Below are 16751 nucleotides of genomic sequence, written 5' to 3' on the forward strand. Positions count from 1 at the left end.
AAAGGTGTCCTTGTCTCTGTGTCTGTCTCTCCTCGCCCCCTCCGTTTTGTCTGTCTTTCTGTCTCCATCATTGCAGGCTACGAGAACTATGGTTATGGCTATGGCTATGGCCAGGATAACACCACCAACTATGGGTATGGTATGGCCACTTCAAACTCTTGGGAAATGCCTAACTCTGACACAAATGCAAACCCTAGTGCCATGGGTAGTGCCAGTGCTGATTCCGTTTTGTCCAGAATTAACCAACGCTTAGATATGGTGCCACATTTGGAGACAGACATGATACAAGGAGGCGTGTACGGCTCAGGTGGAGAAAGGTGAGTGGGCCCCAGCCTAGGGGCGGAGGCTTTGCAGGGTCACCCACTGCCCCCTGGCAGTCTCCCTCTTCTGAACTTCCTATTATATCTGTCTGCTTTCTCCTTCTTTGCTGTGCTGCTGGGGCTTCCCAGAGACTGTAGGGTCTGTTTCACATTCCCTCTCTGGGTTGTGTCCCGTCCTCCATCCTCACCCATTGCCTGGTGGTGAGCCTCTTTTCCAGCTTGCAGAAGGCTGAGCAAGCCCACTCTGGGCTGGTTTCACTGTGACCTCTGAGTGGCTCTTCTCAGGGTCATTGTTGAATGACTCTTCCCTCTGCAGACGGCCATCTGAAATCCTTGCAATACTTTGCACCCTGCACTCTGTCAGGGCAGGACTGTTTGGGTTGTGTATGAAGAATGGGCTGAGCCCTTGGGCTGAGCACTGCAAGCTGGGCTGTCCCATATAAGGCACAGGAAAGATGGGGGCGCATCCTGGCCACCCTTCGGTGCCTTATAAAATGTGTACCTGTTGAGCCTCAGAAGAGCCCCAGTGGGGAGCTGTTGATGTCCTCACTTTGTAGATGAGGAAAGGGAAGCGCCCGCAGGTCTCACCTCTTACCCAGAGGCACACAGGAGCTGGGCCTCCCACTCAGATCTGCCTTCAGATTTGTCCTTGTCTGATCTGGTGCTGGCCCAGGAGTTCTTTGCCCTAGTGAGAGGTTTCAGTGAGAAGGGCACATGTATTTCTACCACAGGATGGAGTGGAGTGGCCTAATGGCTGCAGTTGACAGATGGGAGAGAGCTGAGAGGAAGGAGGGGCCTGGCCATACACTGATAGGGCCAAGTGAGGCTCCAGGAGCACTAGGGGGCAGAGGGTGCCAAGGAGACTTTTGCTTGCATGGGCTCTCTAGCAAGCAAAAAGTGTTGGGGGAGGCCCAGCACACCCCCTCTCCTTGTGCCTGATAGTCATCGTGTTGGATCTGAGGCTGCCAGATGGTGGGCCAGGGGGTGGGGGGTGATAGGGCTGACATTGCTGCTGGTGCCAGCTGCCTGTGTACCATCTTGCAGCAACCTAAAGCTGGAAAGCAGGGTTCAGAGACAGAGTGGCAGTTGGGTCACCCTGGCCTCTTCTTTCATGCTGCTGGTGCTTCTTAACTACCCAGCTTTGGCAAAGAGACGTGTGGGGTCTGGGCCTGTGGACTGCAGCCGAGGTTAGAACAGCTGTCTCTGATTCCACAGTCAGAACGTCTGGCTTGCCTTCTCACTTGCTGTGTAGGCTGTGATGCCCTGTGCTGGGCTCCAGGGATGATACGAGCTCATAAGAGTTCTGTTCTTGTCATTGGGCAAGCTTGCAGTGTCTTTCCCGGCAAACGTTCTATATTCCTTTTTGTTTTCAGTGGTGAGGGGGTTTGGGGGTTTCCTGTGGATGTTACCAGCCCCGGTGGACAAAACACTGATGTGCTGGATTGCCCATGTATTGTGGGATGCTGGGATGCTTGGCTCTGCCCCCAGAGGAGCGGCCTTGGACGTTGTGACTGCCACAGACACACGCACATTTCCTGTGGACCCACTCTTCTCCTGAGACCTACTCTACCCTAGTAGTCAGTCCTTCTTAGGGTCTGAAAGCTGGTGCATGGTCATGTGCAGGCTTGGGAACATGAGCTGAGGGGACCTGCCAGCTTCTAGACATCTGCCCCGAGAAGCCTTTTAAGGTGGCATTTCTGAACATTGGTCCTCTATGATGGGCTGGGGTAGTGCTGGAGTGGGTCTTCTGTCCCCGAAACGGGGAGGTTTGCTGGAAGGCAGGAACAGAAGGGTGATGGGACCCGAGGCCCCCTTGATGCTTGTCATCTGCCTCTGCAGGTATGATTCCTACGAGGCCTGTGACTCGAGGGCTGTCCTGAGCGAGCGTGACTTGTACCGGTCGGGCTATGACTACGGAGAGCTTGACCCTGATATGGAAATGGCCTATGAGGGCCAGTACGATGCCTACCGTGACCAATTCCGCATGCGTGGCAGCGACACTTTTGGCCCACGGGCTCAGGGCTGGGCCCGGGACTCCCGGAGTGGCCGGCCGATGGCCTCGGGCTATGGGCGCATGTGGGAAGACCCCATGGGGGCCCGGGGCCAGTGCATGCCTGGTGCCTCCCGGCTGCCCTCCCTCTTCTCCCAGAACATCATCCCTGAGTACGGCATGTTCCAGAGCATGCGTGGCGGGGGCACCTTCCCAGGTGGCTCCCGGTTTGGCTTTGGATTTGGCAATGGCATGAAGCAGATGAGGCGGACCTGGAAGACCTGGACCACGGCTGACTTCCGGGTGAGTGAAAGGGGGCCCTCCTGGTCTGTGACTGAGAAAGTAAAGGGCCTGAAGCCGTTTACCCTGACCCTGCTCCCTCTTTCTGACCCAGACCAAGAAAAAGAAGAGAAAGCAATGCGGCAGTCCTGACGAGCCAGACAGCAAAGCCACCCGGACGGACTGCTCCGATAACAGTGATTCAGACAACGGTGAGCCCGGGTGCTGGGCCCATGACCCTTGCCCTCGGCCCCATGGGACTCCTGCGCTGAGCTTGCATCCTCTTACTTTTCAGACGAGGGCACAGAGGGGGAAGCTGCAGAGGGCACCGAAGGCGCTGAGGCTGTGGAGAAGGGCTCCAGAGCAGTAAGTGGCCCCAGCCCTGCACTCTCTCTGTGGGTGAGGCCTTTGAACAGTGAGCTGCTTGAGCCCCTGTGCCACAGAGCAGGCCTCTCACAAGAACCACAGGCCAGCCTGAGTTATCTCTGCATGCAGACTTGATTAGCACAAGGAAGTGGAGGTCTGGTAGAGAGCACAGGCTACTGGCAGGCCGCCTAACCAGAGGCTGGATTTCCTTTTCAGAAAATGGCCAAGTGAGCCCTCTGTGCAAGGCCTGTTGGGAGGATCTGAGGCACCTGGCTCTATGCCTGGCCTGGTACAGGGCCTTGTCATTTACAGCTGTTAGGAGCAGCTGCACAGGCTTTAACGTTGACTATCTGAAATTGTGTCTTAGGAAGGAGAAGATGAAGAGGGAAAAGAGGAGGGGAAGGAAGATGGCAAAGAGGATGCAGAGAAGGGTGAGTCTTCTGAGTGGCCTGGGTACTGGGGTGGCTTTTCCAGATGCTTGTGGTGGGAGGGGGCTAGCCGAGGGCAGGGTTTCGGCAGAAATATGTCCAACTTGGATCGTCCCTGTGTGGCTGACTGTGCTGGTAGGGGGTAACCTCTTCCTCTGCCTGGTTCCCACTCTGGCCCTGATCTCAGACAGTACACTGGTTTTGCCTTCAGGTGGGGGGAGCAAGGAAAAGTGTGGGGGAACCCGAGGCACAGCCCCTGCCCTCAGGCCCTTAGTAACATGCAGTTCCGAGTCCTCAGTGGCTGGTGTCCAAGCTTGGACCCTTGGTGCAGTTTTTACGGCTCTGGTTTGCGTGTCCTTTCCCTTAGCACCTCTACAGCCCCTGTTGGGAGTCCGTGTCTCCCTATTCGAGTGATGAGCGCCAGCAGGTACTTAACCTAAATCCAGCCTCAGCCTACTGTTGCCGCGGTACTCAGTGTGGGTGGGCAGGGCCATGTGAGCTTTGGGGCCTTTACCCTGTGGGCTGCACTCAGGCCCCACCTGAGGCCTTCCTGCATTCTGCCACCTGGGTCCTCTGAACTTTTGCCAGTATCCCCACTGAGACAGCCTCTCTTTACCTTCCAGCTTCCCTGTAGCTCACTCTGCAGAGCGTGGATGTCCTGGAACGTGGTGGGGTCAACTCCCCACCCATCCCAGGGCACCCGGCCCTGCTCGCAGCCAGAGGCCTTGCTCGGACAGCTGCTTGCAGAATGGACCCCCTGGAGGAGACAGTGGGTATCCAGCCAGAGGCCACAGACTGGTAACTGTGCCCTTCTGTTCCCACAGGGGTCCTGAGCGCCCAGGATGAGAGTGGCCAGACCAAGCGCAAGTTGCAGGCAGGCAAAAAGAGCCTGGACAAGCAGAAAAAGCGGCAGCGAGACCGCATGGTGGAAAGGTAACCAGCTTCCCTCCACCCCTTTGCCTCTGCCTCGCTCTGGGGCTGCCTCCAGGAGAGCAGGGCCATAGCTCTGCTGCCTCACTGCCCTCTGGCCTCCCTTGGGAGCCGCCACCTGCTCGGCCGTGCATGGACCCTGCTTTCCGCCAGGCCCAGCTCCCAGGGCCTGATTCGTCCCCTGCCCCTGTGCGGCCGTCTGGCGACCGCTAGCAACTTTGGCGTGAGATCTGACACTGCTCAGCACCGTTGCCCAGAAGCTGCGGCGCTAGGTCACTCGGCACATGAGCCCCGAGGTGCACTGGGGGCCTGATGCCCCTGTGGGAGGGGGCCAGCTCAGCAGAGACTCAAGGTCCAAGGCGCCTGTGCCATCCCAGCTAGCTGCCAAGAGGCCGTCACCGTGCTCAGGAGAGACGGCAGCACCTGTGGGCTGTGGCAGCCTCGGGCCTGCCCTCTGCCCTGCCCGCCGGCCCTGTCAGGCCGGGTCTGTCTGCGGCTGAGCCCTTCACGCCCCTTGGTCGGGTCTGTCTGCCCTCAGGGCTCCCGCACTGGCGCTTGCCTCCTCCTCCTCCGCCTCAGACTCTTGCTCTTGCTGGACCTTCCTCAGCCTCGCCGGCGCCCGGCCCCTGGGCTCTCCAGACAAAGCTGACCCCGTGGCCCAGATAAGGACGTCCGGCAGAGGTAGGGACCTGCCCCGAGGCCTCGGTGGCGGCTGGCCTCTTCCGCCCCTTGCCACAGCGGCCTGCTCCGGCGCAGGCCCCAGACCCCGGGCTTCTGCTGTGGACACGAGGCCCAGACAGAGCACCTCGCTCAGGTGACTCCAGGCTGCCCTCTGGCAGGCCGGGCGGGCGCCCTCCTTCCAGCTCAGACTGGTCTCTTCTCAGAAGAGGAAGATGAGGCAGCAGGTGCCCAGGCCTGCTTGCCTCCCATCCCTCCTGACACTACCCCCAAGCATTCTGAGCAGAGGATGGGCTGGGTCTTTGAGTCCTTCAGCCCCCACAAGGAAGATGCAGCACCTTTTTGGGCCCTGCCTCAGGACTGCGTACTCCACTCTGCACCTCAGGGCCACCTGGCTCATGCCAGGGCATCCTTCCTTCTGGTCCCCAACTGGGCCAAGTGCACAAGCTCCTGCCCAGCCTTGGTAGAGAGGCCCTCCAGCAACCTTCCAGCGACTCCTTGCCTGTTGCAGCAGCTGCTGCCTCAGGCTTCAGCCTCCTGCCTATGGGAAGGAAGAGCTCCTGCCCTGTCCCCTACATTGCAGTAACTGCAGCCTGCAGATGTTCTGTCCCTTTGCACTCCCAAGCCCACTGGTCCTAGCCTGTCCCCCTGCTGGGACCACACCTCAGAGGCCCATGAGCAACGCCTGTTTCAGGGCTCCCAGCTGGGTTGGGTGAGGCAGCAGCTATATTCCCTGGAACCCTCTTAGTCTCAGCTCTGCGTTTCCCTCCTGTGGCAGGATCCAGTTTGTGTGTTCTCTCTGCAAATACCGAACCTTTTACGAGGATGAGATGGCCAGCCACCTTGACAGCAAGTTTCACAAGGAACACTTTAAGTACGTAGGCACCAAGCTCCCCAAGCAGACGGCTGACTTTCTGCAGGTGAGCCTTGGGGTGGTTGGTACAGTTGCTGTTACCCTGCAGGCATAGAGTGGCCCACACAAAGCTTGATATCTCCTTGGTGTATCCGGCAGGAATATGTTGCCAACAAGACGAAGAAGACAGAGGAGCTCAGAAAAACCGTGGAGGACCTTGATGGTCTGATCCAGCAGATCTACAGAGACCAAGATCTGACACAAGGTGAGGAGGTTCCATCCCAGTCCTACCAGGCAGGACCTCAGCCTTCCCTCCTCTGGTTCTCAGAGTAGGGTCACAACACCCCTCTGTTCCCTCAGGGAGGGTCAGTGAGAACAGCCTCAGGCCCACGTGGAAATGGCAGGGCGAGGTGAGGAGCTGGTCTGGCATTTTCCCCCAACTCCTGGGTCTTTCTTAGGTGTCTGGGACCAGTGGCGACTCCCTCCTTCTCCCCTCTACAGAAATTGCCATGGAACATTTCGTGAAGAAGGTAGAAGCAGCCCACTGTGCAGCCTGTGACCTCTTCATTCCCATGCAGTTTGGGATTATTCAGAAGCACCTCAAGACCATGGATCATAACCGGAACCGCAGGGTGAGTGGCCACCAGTGCCCTCCCACCATCCTGTGGGTTGACTGGCTTAGGCCTCTGGGGAGGTGCTGGGGTCATAACCCCTGCCTGCCCATGAGAAGCTGCCAGGGGCAGGAATATAGAGACGTTTCCAGCCCAGAGCAGTCAGCCACGCTACAGAGGGATGGGAAACAGGGACTCTGCGTGGCAGGTGGTGGCATCAGAGCCAGACCTTAAGAAGTAGTAGGCTGTGGGAAATGGGGACCTGCGTATACATAAAGGCCAATGGCCAGATTAGGTTCAGAAACCAAACGGGGAGAAGTATACAGTACAAGTGTTATTAGAGGAGGGATTGCACGCAAGGTTCACAAGGGCTGGGCTGAGGGGCCTGGTCTTGCTCCTAGAGGCAGCAGAGTTTTTAAGTGGGGGACTAGTAGGATTAGAGTTGGTATTGGACTAGAGACTTTGGGCACCTGTTGTGGGAAGGAGGTGGGGGGATCAGTGAAGGGCCTTGGGAGATGATGGAAGAGCAGTTTAAGAAAGTGAACAGGAGTTCGGCATGAGGGAGTGATAAAAGTCTGGGTTATTACAGATTTCTGGCTTGTTTAACTGGTGGACAGTGGTGCTGCTAAGATGAGGAGGGTGGGGTAGTATATGTACAAGGAAAGGAGCGAGTTTGGCAAGAAATTGAAAAAATTCTGTCTTGCATTCCAGTGTATTTCCAGGGCCTAACACAGAAGCTAGAGTGGGTGTTTTTTTAGTTGAATGGGTGACATCCTGAATTAGAGCTGGCTGTTAGAGATCAAGTGAGCAGGGTGGGGCTTTGCAGTAGGGAGAGAGCTGGGAGGCCCAGGGCCAGGTCTGGGCTAGAAAGAGAGGCCTGGCTGCCGTCACCCTGGACGATGCTGACAGACCTTATGAGTAGATGTAGCAGCCAAGGGGAGTGTAAGAAATCATTTCTTAGCCTTCTTCCATGCCCATCAAATTCATCTCTGGTCTTTCTCAGTGCAGTGATTCTCAGTAGTGGGATGGGCTTAGAGATCTGGCTGGGACGGTTGAGGAGATTCAGGATTGGCATATACCGTTGATAGATCTGGAAAGATACAGAAAATGTCTGTTGGCTTTGGCAACAGAGAAGCTGTAGGGATCTTACCAAAGTGAGATTCTTGGGTTGGTAGCTGATAAGGGTTAAAAGAGAACAGAGAGCAGACTGTAGAGAATGGACAGTGCATGGTATTAAAACTTGGACAATTTAGGTGAAATGAATGATAGCTAGCAAAATATACACGGATTCCAAAGCAAGTTGCAAAAAAAAAAAAAATAGCTGTAACACCCAGCAGCCATAGAGGGGATTGGAAGGGTGATAAAAGATACTTTGAAAACACCAGAAGTAGTTGGTTATAGAGAGTTCAAATATAAATACTATATTATGTAAAATGCCAGATTTAGAAGTGAATAAAAAGCTTCTAGTTATTATTAATTTTGGTAACAGTTTTATTGATGCTCAATTCCCATACCATACAATTCATCCATGTAAGGTATAAAGTCGGTAGTTTTTAATATATTCACAGTTGTGTAGCTGTCAGCACAATTATAGAATATCTTCATAACCTCAAAAAGAAACCCATACCTTATAGCTGTCACTCTGTAACCGCCATACTCCCCCAGCCTTAGGCAACACTAATTTACTGTCTATTCCCATGTATTTCTAGGCATTTCATATGAATGCAGTCACCATGGTATGTGGTCTTTTGTGATTGGTTGTGATTGGCTTCTTCCATTTAGCATGTGTTCAAGGTTCATCCATATTTTAGCATGTATCAGAACTTCATCCCTTTGTGTGGCCTAAAAGTATTCTCTTGTATGGCTATATACCACAGTTAGTTTATTCACGCTTTAGAATTTGGATTGTTTCCACCTCTTGGCTATTGTGGATAATTCTGTTGTGATGCAAGTTTTTGTATGGACATGTGTTATGATTTTTTTAGACAGGAGTGGAATGTCTGGGTCAAATAGTAACAGTTTAACTTCTTGAGGAACTGCCAGCTTATCTTCCAGAGTGGCTGTACCATTTTATACCCCCAACAACGTGTGAGTTCTGATTTATTCATATGTCACCAGTACTTCACCAATACTTGTTATTGTCTGACTTTTTGATTCCAGCCATTCAGTCATTCAGGTGTGCAATGAGTGATATCTGTTGTATTTTTCATTTGCATTTCCTTGATAACTGACTAATGATGTTGAGCATCTTATCATGGACTTGTTGGCCATTTGTCTGTCTTCTTGCAAGGGAAGAAATGTCTGTTCAGATACTTTATTTTTTAATTGTGTGGTCTTTATGAGTTAAGGTTCTTTATATATTCTAGGTACAAGTCCTTAATCAGACATGTGATTTACAAGTATTTTCTCCCATCCCATGGGTTTTTTCACCTTGATGTGTCTTTGGAGCACAAAAGTTCAATTTTGATGAAGTTCAGTTTATCTAAATTTTTTTCTTTTGTTCCTTGTGCTTGGGGTATCTAAGAATCTATTGTCAAATAAAAGGTCACAAAGATTTATCCCTTTGTCTTATAATAAGGCTTTTACAGTTTTAGCTCCTACAATTTGGTTTTTAATGCATTTGAGTTAATTTTTGTATACGGTGTAAGGTAAGGTTCAACTTCATTCTATTCCGTGTGATTTTCCAGTTGTCCCAACATCATTGGTAGAAGAAAGTATTCTTTCTTTGTTGAATGGTCATGGCTCTCGTGCCAAAAATCAGCTGACTATAGCTCCATGGATTTATTTCTGGACTCTCTATCCTGCTGTTCGCTCTGTTTATTCTTATGCTGTTACCACACTGCAGCTTTGTAGTAAGGTTCAGAATCAGAAACGGACACCTATAACTTCTGCTCCTTTTTTTTTTTCAAGATTGTTTTGGCTATTCTATGTTCCTTGTGATTCCACGAATTTTAGGACTAACATACCAGTTTCTACAAAGAAGCCAGCTGGTGTCCTAATGGGACTATATTCAATTTCTGTATCAGTTTGGAGAGTTTTCCTGTCTCAGCAATATTAAGTCTTCCAATCCATGAAAATGGGATGTCTTTGCATTTATCAAATCTTTAATTTCTTGCAACAATATTTTATAGTTTTCAGTGTATTTATTCCTAAGTATTTTATTCTTTTGATACTAATATGAATGGAATTGTGTTCTTTAATTCCATTTCTGAGTTGTTCTTTGTACCTGTTTCAAAATAGAATTGATTTTTGTTTGTTGATACTGTATCCTGTAACCTCACTGAAGTTGTTTATTAGTTTTAATCATGGATTTTTTAGCATTTTCTGTATATCAGTTGTCTGCAGATAGAGAGAGTTATAGTTTAACTACTTCCTTGCCAATAAGGATGCTGTTTAATTTTTTTTTTTCCTTGTTTAATTGCCCTGACTAGAATATCCAACACAATCTTGAAGAGAAGTATCTTCTTCTTCCTCATCTTGTCTCTTGGGGAGGAAGCATCAGTCTTTGACCATTAAGCATGCTGTTTAGCTGTGGATTTTCTATAGGTGCTCTTTATCTAGTTGTTGAATTCCCTTCTATTCGTAGAATTCCCTTCTATTCGTATCTTGTTGAGTGTTTTTATTCTGGAAGGGTATTGGATTTCGTCAGATGCTTTTCCTGCATTTACTGAGATGATCGTGTGTTTTTGTTTTTTATTTATTGATACAGTATATTTCATTGACTTGAGGTTGTTAAGCCACCCTTGGCGTTGTTGGGAAAAATCCTACTTGGTCATGGTGTATAATTCCTTTTATATGTTGTTGAATTGGCTTTGCTAATATTTTGTTGAGAATTTTTGTATCTGTACTCATGAGATATTGGTCTGTATGTTTTTTTGTGATATTTTTGGGTTTGGTATCAAGTTGAGAAGTTTTCCTTCCTGTTGTTTGGAAGTTTGTGAAGAATTGGTATTCAATTGGTAGAATTTGCCTCTGAAGCCATCTGGACTTGGGCTGTTCTTTGTGAGTAGCTTTTTTTTTTTCATTACTAATTCAATTTCTTTACTTGTTATGGGTCTATTTAGATTTTCTTTCTTTTTTTTTCTCTCCTTATCTCTCTGCACTTGGGATCTTAGTTCTCTGACCTGAAATTGAACCTGGGCCCCAGTAGTGAAGGTGCTGAGTCCTAACCACTAGACTGTCAGGGAATTCCCTCTATTTCTTTCTGAGTCAGTTTTAGTAATGTCTTTCTGGAAATCTGTGCATTTAACCTAAAACTCAGTTTATTAGTATGCATGTATTCCTAATGTTCCATTATAATCCTTTTTATTTCTGTATTGTCAGTAGTCCCCTTCTTTCATTTCTGAATGCTTTGAGTCTTCTTTTTTTCTTGATCAGTCTTGCTGAGGTTTAATTTTGTTGGCATTTAAAAAGAACAAACTTACAGTTTTGTTGATTTTTTTTTTTCCTCTTTTGTTTTTCTGTTCTCTGCTTCATTAATTTCTGTTCTAATCTTCTGCGTGCTTTAGGTTTTTTTCTATTTTAATGTAGCCATTTATAACTAAATTTTCCTCTGAGTACTGCTTTCACTGCATCCTGTAAGTTTTGGTATGTCTCGTCCTCACTTTCACTTATCTCAAATTATTTTCTAATTTCTCTCTGCCTTCTTTTGCTTAGACCCATTGGTTATTCAGCAATGTGTCATTTAATTTTAACATATTTCTGAATTTCCAAAATTCCTCTCTGTTACTGATATCTAATTTTCTTCAGTGTAGTCAGACAGTATATATTCTGTTATTTCAGTCCTTTTCATTTACTGAAGCTTGGTTTATGACCTAGTAGTATACAGTCTGTGCTATGCTTTGTACGTTTGAGAAGAATGGGTATTCTGTTATTGTTGCAAAGTGTTCTTTGTTATGCCTATTTGGTTTTTTAGTGTTCAAGCCTTTTATTTCCTTATTGATCTTCTGCCAAGTTGTTGTTTGCATTATTGACAGTGGGATATTAAAATCAACTATTGTTGAATTGTTGTCAGGTGCATCTATACTTAAATATCCCCTGATGGAGAGACCCTTTTATCATTATAAAATGTCCCTTTTTATCTTAGTAACATTTTTTACAGTCTTTTCGTCTGGTATTAGTATAGTCAGTTCATTTTCTTACGGTTGATGTTTGTATATCTTTTCTCATCCTTTTTCTTTCTATTTATTTGTATCTTTGAACCTATTGGATCTAAAGTTTGTCTCCTGTGGATAGCATATAATTTGATCTTGTTTTTCTATCCAGTTTGACCATCTTTGCCTTTTGACTGGATTGTTTAATCCATTTACATTTAATGTTACTATTTTTTTTCAAATATTTATTTATTTGGCTGCTTAGTTGTGGCATGCAGGATCTTAGTTACAGCATGTGCAAACTGGTTCCCTGATCAGGGATTGAACCCTGACCTCTTGCATTGGGAGTGTGGAGTCTTAGCCACTGGACCACCAGGGAAGTCCCTAATGTTATTACTGATATTAGATTTACATAGTTTATTATTGCTGCTTTACTGCCTTACTGCTTTCTTTGTATTCAGCATTTCTTTGTTACAATATTTAATCTTCTTTAATGTTTTTTTTGCACCGCAAATTTTGGGGGTATTATTAGTGGTTTCTCTAGGCCTTAGTTTATATATATTAACTTCAAAAATTTCCTTTAGATAAAATCATTTCAGTGAGATTAAGTTACTCCTGTAAACCTCTCTTTGCATAGGTTTTTGTTATACAAAGTGGTACATATATGTGCGTTACAAACCCAATAATGTAATACAATGTAATTACTATTTTATATAATTTGTCTTTTAAGGATGCCAGCAGAAGAAAGGAGAGCAGTTACATATTTCTAGCTTTTGTTAGACTTCTTATTGCTCATTTCTGGTTCTCTTTGAATTCTTCCTGTGGATTCAAGTTACCATCTGTAGTCATTTCCTTATTAGCCCAATACAGTTTTACTCTCCCGACCTTCTTTGTGCTCTTACTGGCAAATATATTCCATTTCTCTATGTTACTACAGGTCAAGTAATACAATTATTTATATAGATTTAAGAGCTATATATGTTTTTAATATTTAAATATGTATTGCTTTATATAACTCCTTTTTAAATTAGTTGAGAGGACAGGAAAAGATACTGCATTTATACTATTTCTTTATAATTATATGATTACCTTTATTGTTCTTTCTTGTGGATTTGCATTACTATCTGGGATCACTTCTTTTCAGCTTGAAGGACTTCCTTGGGTATTTCTTCAAAGGTCTGCAAGCAGCAAACTCAATTGTTGTTTGTTGTGAACTGTTATTATTTAACTTTCACTTTTGAAAGAGCTTTCCTGGGCACAGGATTTTTGGTTGACAGTTTCTTTGAGCATTTTAAGTATGTTATCCCACTGTCTTCTGGCCTCATTTCTGGTAAGACGTCAGCTTTTAACATTACTGGGGTTCCAGTTTAAGTAATGATTCATTTTTCTTTTGCTGTTGTCAAGATTTTTCCTTTGTCTTTGGCTCTCACCATTTTTATTATAATGTGTCTTTTTGTGGATCTTTTGTGTTTATTTGGAGTTTGTTAGCTTCTTGGATATGTGGTTTAAAGTTTTTCATGAGATTTATGCAGTTTATAGCCATTATTCAGATTTTTTTTTTGGTCTGCTCCTTTTGTCTTTTTCTGGTAATCTCATTATGTGTATGATGGGTCACCTAAAGGTGTCAAGGGTTCTCTGAGACTATTCATTTTTCTTCATTCTTTCTTCTATTCTTCAGATTGTGTGATCTCTGCCAACCTACAGAGTCTGCTTATTCTGCCAGTTCAGATCTACTGTTGAACCCCTCCAGTGAATTTTTCATTTCAGTTCATTGTATTTTTCAGCTCTAAGATTTATATATTTAATTTCTGTCCCTTTATTGATGTTCCCTATTTGATGAGACAGTGTCATCTTGTACTTCAAGCTTGTTTCCTTTCAGTTCTTTAAATGGATTTACAATGGCTGCTTTGAAGTCTTTAAGTCTGACATCTGGCCACGGGCACAGGCAGTTTCTGTTGTTTGCCTGCCTTTTTAATCCTGAATGTCAGTTTCCTTTGCATGTCTCATAATTTTTTATTGGAAACTAGACAGTTTAGATAATATATTGTGGCAACTCTTTGTACTAGACTTCCCCTACTGTGGGTCTTGTTATTGTGTTTGAGTGAACAGTCAAAATACTTAAGTGAAATCTCTTTAATTCCCACAGCGCAGAGCCTGTTACTGTACCTCAGAACAGGAAGCCATAGGCCAAGTGCACAGCCACGCTGGGATAGTGGTAGTTTTGATGGGACTCCGTTTGTCTTCCTGTACTGCACCAAGCTGTTCATCTCCATAAGTTGTTGGCTGATAGCTCTGTTGTTTTCAACAATGCCTAAAGGCATTAAATTGTTCTAATCCAACTGAATTAACCTAATCCAATTAAATTGCTTTAATCCAATTAATTTGGGTTATCCTGAAACCCAGGGTTCAGAGTATCCATTGTTTGAGATTTATCCTGAACCCTAGGGAGGCTTCTTCTACCTGTTTTACTGGTTCCCTCTGGAGATAGCAATGGTTTAGTTTGTGTTGCTTATCAAATCCATGCTCAGTCTTGTCCAATTCTTTGTGACCCTATGGACTGTAGCCCACCAGGCTTCTCTGTCCATGGAATTTTCCAGGCAAGAATACTGGAGCGGTTGCGATTTCCTCCTCCAGGGGATCTCCCCCACCCAGGGATGAGAACCCTGTCTCCTGCATCTGCAGGTGGATTCTTTACCACTCTGCCGCCTGGGAAGTATATCTACCTTCCTTTTAATTGCTTTTCTCCACGCCCTCCATTGTTTTGAGAGAGCCCTTAGTTTTGAACTCCCCACACTCATAAAAAAGGAGTTCCTTTGGGAAGAGATTTGGGAGCTCATTGTTTTAAGGTCTGCCTTTCCCTGGACAAAACTCCTGAGTCCAGGCTTCAGAGCTGGGAGTGGCACCAGACTGTCTTGACTCTGCTGCTTTAGCAGAGGAGGGTTTGGGACTTCCCTAGTGGTGCAAAGACTCAACCCTCCCTGTGCAGGGGGCTTGTGTTCAAACTCTCGTGGGGAATTAGATGCCACATGCTTCAACTAAAGATCCTACGTGCTGCAAATAAGACCCAGTGTAGCCAAATAAATATATTTTTCTTTAAAAAAGAGGTGTGGAGGCAGCTGTAGCCTCTGATCAGCTTGGTTTGGTTTGCCTCTCTAGGCATGGGGCCTCTGCCTTATGAACAGGCCAGGGTTAGAGCAATGCATGGTGTTAAACTTCCATTCCATGAGTGGGGCTTGATAGGAGGGAAGCCCCCACCTCTCAGCTGAATTTGCCCAGAGCTTAGCCTCAGCAGCAGGCAGTTATGGCAAGATGAGAAATGTTTACAGTCCTGCTTCTGGGAAGATACACCCCTCAATGGTGATAGCAAAGTAGAGAGGGAGGCCTTTTTTTGGTTATTATTGTTGTTGTTTTTAATTATTATATATTGGCTGCGCTGGGTCTTCGTTGAGGTACAAGGCCTCTTCATTGCTGGTCATGGGCTTTCTGTAGTTGGGACGAGCAGACCCTATTCTCTTAGTTGTGGTGCGTGGGCTTCTCATTGTACAGGCTTCTCGTTGTGAAGCACAGGCTCTAGAGGGCATGCTCTTAGTTTCCCTGTGGCATTTGGGATCTTAGTTCCCAGACCAGGGATCAAACCCATGTCTCCTGCATTGGCAGGTGAATTCTCAACCACTGGACCACCAGGGAATTCCTTTAGAAGTCTTTTTAACCTCAACTCCAAAAATCTGGTAAGGATAATAATGAGATGAAACTATAGATTAGTTCATTGAAGAATAAAAGTGCTAAGTAAAATAGTGTGTGTTTTCAAGGATGTGAAGCAAATGAAACTTTTATCCATTGATGTGGTGGTTGGTGGTTTAGTTGCTGAGTCATGTGCAACACTTTCACGACCCTACGAACTGTAGCCCACTAGCCTCTTCTGTCCATGGGATTCTCCAGGCAAGAATACTGGAGTCGGTTGCCATTTCCTTCTCCAGGGGATCTTCCCGGCCCAGGGATCAAACCCGCATCTCCTGCATTGCAGGTGGATTCTTTACCACTGAGCCACCAGGGATTCCCAAAATATTCCTAATTATCAATCTAGTGGTAATTCAAATATGTAACACAATAAGTAAAATTTGCTTCTGGACTACAAGGATGGTTCAATAAGAAATTAGCAACATTATCAGTATAAAGTCCTGGAAATGAAAACTGTTTATATGCAAATAATGTGATTATATTTCTAGAAAAGCTGATGATTCCAGCAAAAACAAAAAAAAAATGTTCCTAGAATTAATAGAATTTGGTAAGGGGTTGAAAAAAAAAGTGTGGAAGTCGCTCAGTAGTGTCCGACTCTTTGCGACCCCATGGAGGGTTGCTGCTGCTGCTAAGTCACTTCAGTCGTGTCCGACTCTGTACGACCCCATAGACGGCAGCCCACCATGGAGGGTTAGGACATACCAAAAGTAGGCTTCCCTGATAGCTCAGCTGGTAGAAAATCCACCTGCAATGCAGGAGACCTGGGTTGGATTCCAGGGGTCGGGAATCTCTGCTGGAGAAGGGATGGGTTCCCCACTCCAGTGTTCTTGGGCTTCCTTTGTGGCTCAGCTGGTAAAAAATCTGCCTGCAATGTGGGAGACCTGGGTTCAATTCTGGGGTTGGGAAGATCTGCTGGAGAAGGGATAGGTACCCACTCCAGTATTCTGGCCTGGAGAATTCCATGGACTGTATAGTCCATATGGTTGCAAAGGGTCAGACACGACTGAGCGACTTTCACTTTCAAAGTAGTAGTTTGTATCCATTCTAATAGTAATAACCAATTAGAAACATAAATGAGGAAGCATCTATTCACAATAACCACAAAGTGTGTGAAATAACTAGGAATGTAAAGAAGAAAGGTATGGGATCTTAAATTCAAGGATATGAAACAAGCAAGACCTCAGTGAATGGAAGGAAGTACCAAGTTCTTAGATGGGAGATTTAATAGCAAAACAAAACAAAAACCAGTTTCTCCTGTATTACTATTGACAGTAGAGTTAAGTCTAATAGCCAGGAAAATTATACAACAGTCAGTGAGTACAGGGACTTGCTGTAACAGATATATAACTCATGTCAGTTCAGTTCAGTTCAGTTGCTCAGTCGTGTCCGACTCTTTGCGACCCCATGAATTGCAGCACGCCAGGCCTCTCTGTCCATCACCAACTCCCGGAGTCTACCCAAACCC

General features: G+C 46.5%; 1 protein-coding gene and 1 long non-coding RNA gene across 16 annotated transcripts in view; one reads left to right on the top strand and one right to left on the bottom strand.

Annotated features, from left to right (window-relative positions):
- Positions 1-16751, top strand: part of AKAP8L (A-kinase anchoring protein 8 like) — a 32100-nt gene that overhangs the window by 10197 nt on the left and 5152 nt on the right. For 3 of the 15 annotated variants that reach the window (XM_081501216.1, XM_081501214.1, XM_081501213.1), the window contains 10 exons: positions 77-134; positions 237-317; positions 2160-2613; positions 2705-2801; positions 2885-2955; positions 3323-3386; positions 4208-4316; positions 5770-5911; positions 6004-6109; positions 6346-6476. In XM_081501216.1, coding sequence (XP_081357342.1) covers positions 77-134; positions 237-317; positions 2160-2613; positions 2705-2801; positions 2885-2955; positions 3323-3386; positions 4208-4316; positions 5770-5911; positions 6004-6109; positions 6346-6476 — 1313 coding nt within the window. Of the gene's footprint in view, positions 1-76; positions 318-2159; positions 2614-2704; positions 2802-2884; positions 2956-3322; positions 3387-4207; positions 4317-5769; positions 5912-6003; positions 6110-6204; positions 6255-6345; positions 6477-15205; positions 15277-16751 lie in introns of all 15 variants that reach the window. The other 12 variants (XM_081501223.1, XM_081501221.1, XM_081501220.1 and 9 more) reach the window with 6 other exon arrangements.
- On the bottom strand, positions 12418-16227 carry LOC145510339 (uncharacterized). Its single transcript, XR_014056975.1, has 2 exons — positions 15498-16227; positions 12418-14154 (listed from the first exon to the last, which is right to left on the bottom strand). It is a non-coding gene; the product is annotated as an uncharacterized LOC145510339 (long non-coding RNA).

The sequence above is a fragment of the Giraffa tippelskirchi genome, chromosome 6 (assembly GCF_054371585.1).
Source record: "Giraffa tippelskirchi isolate mGirTip1 chromosome 6, T2T-mGirTip1v1.2.pri, whole genome shotgun sequence".
Classification (NCBI taxonomy): domain Eukaryota; kingdom Metazoa; phylum Chordata; class Mammalia; order Artiodactyla; family Giraffidae; genus Giraffa; species Giraffa tippelskirchi.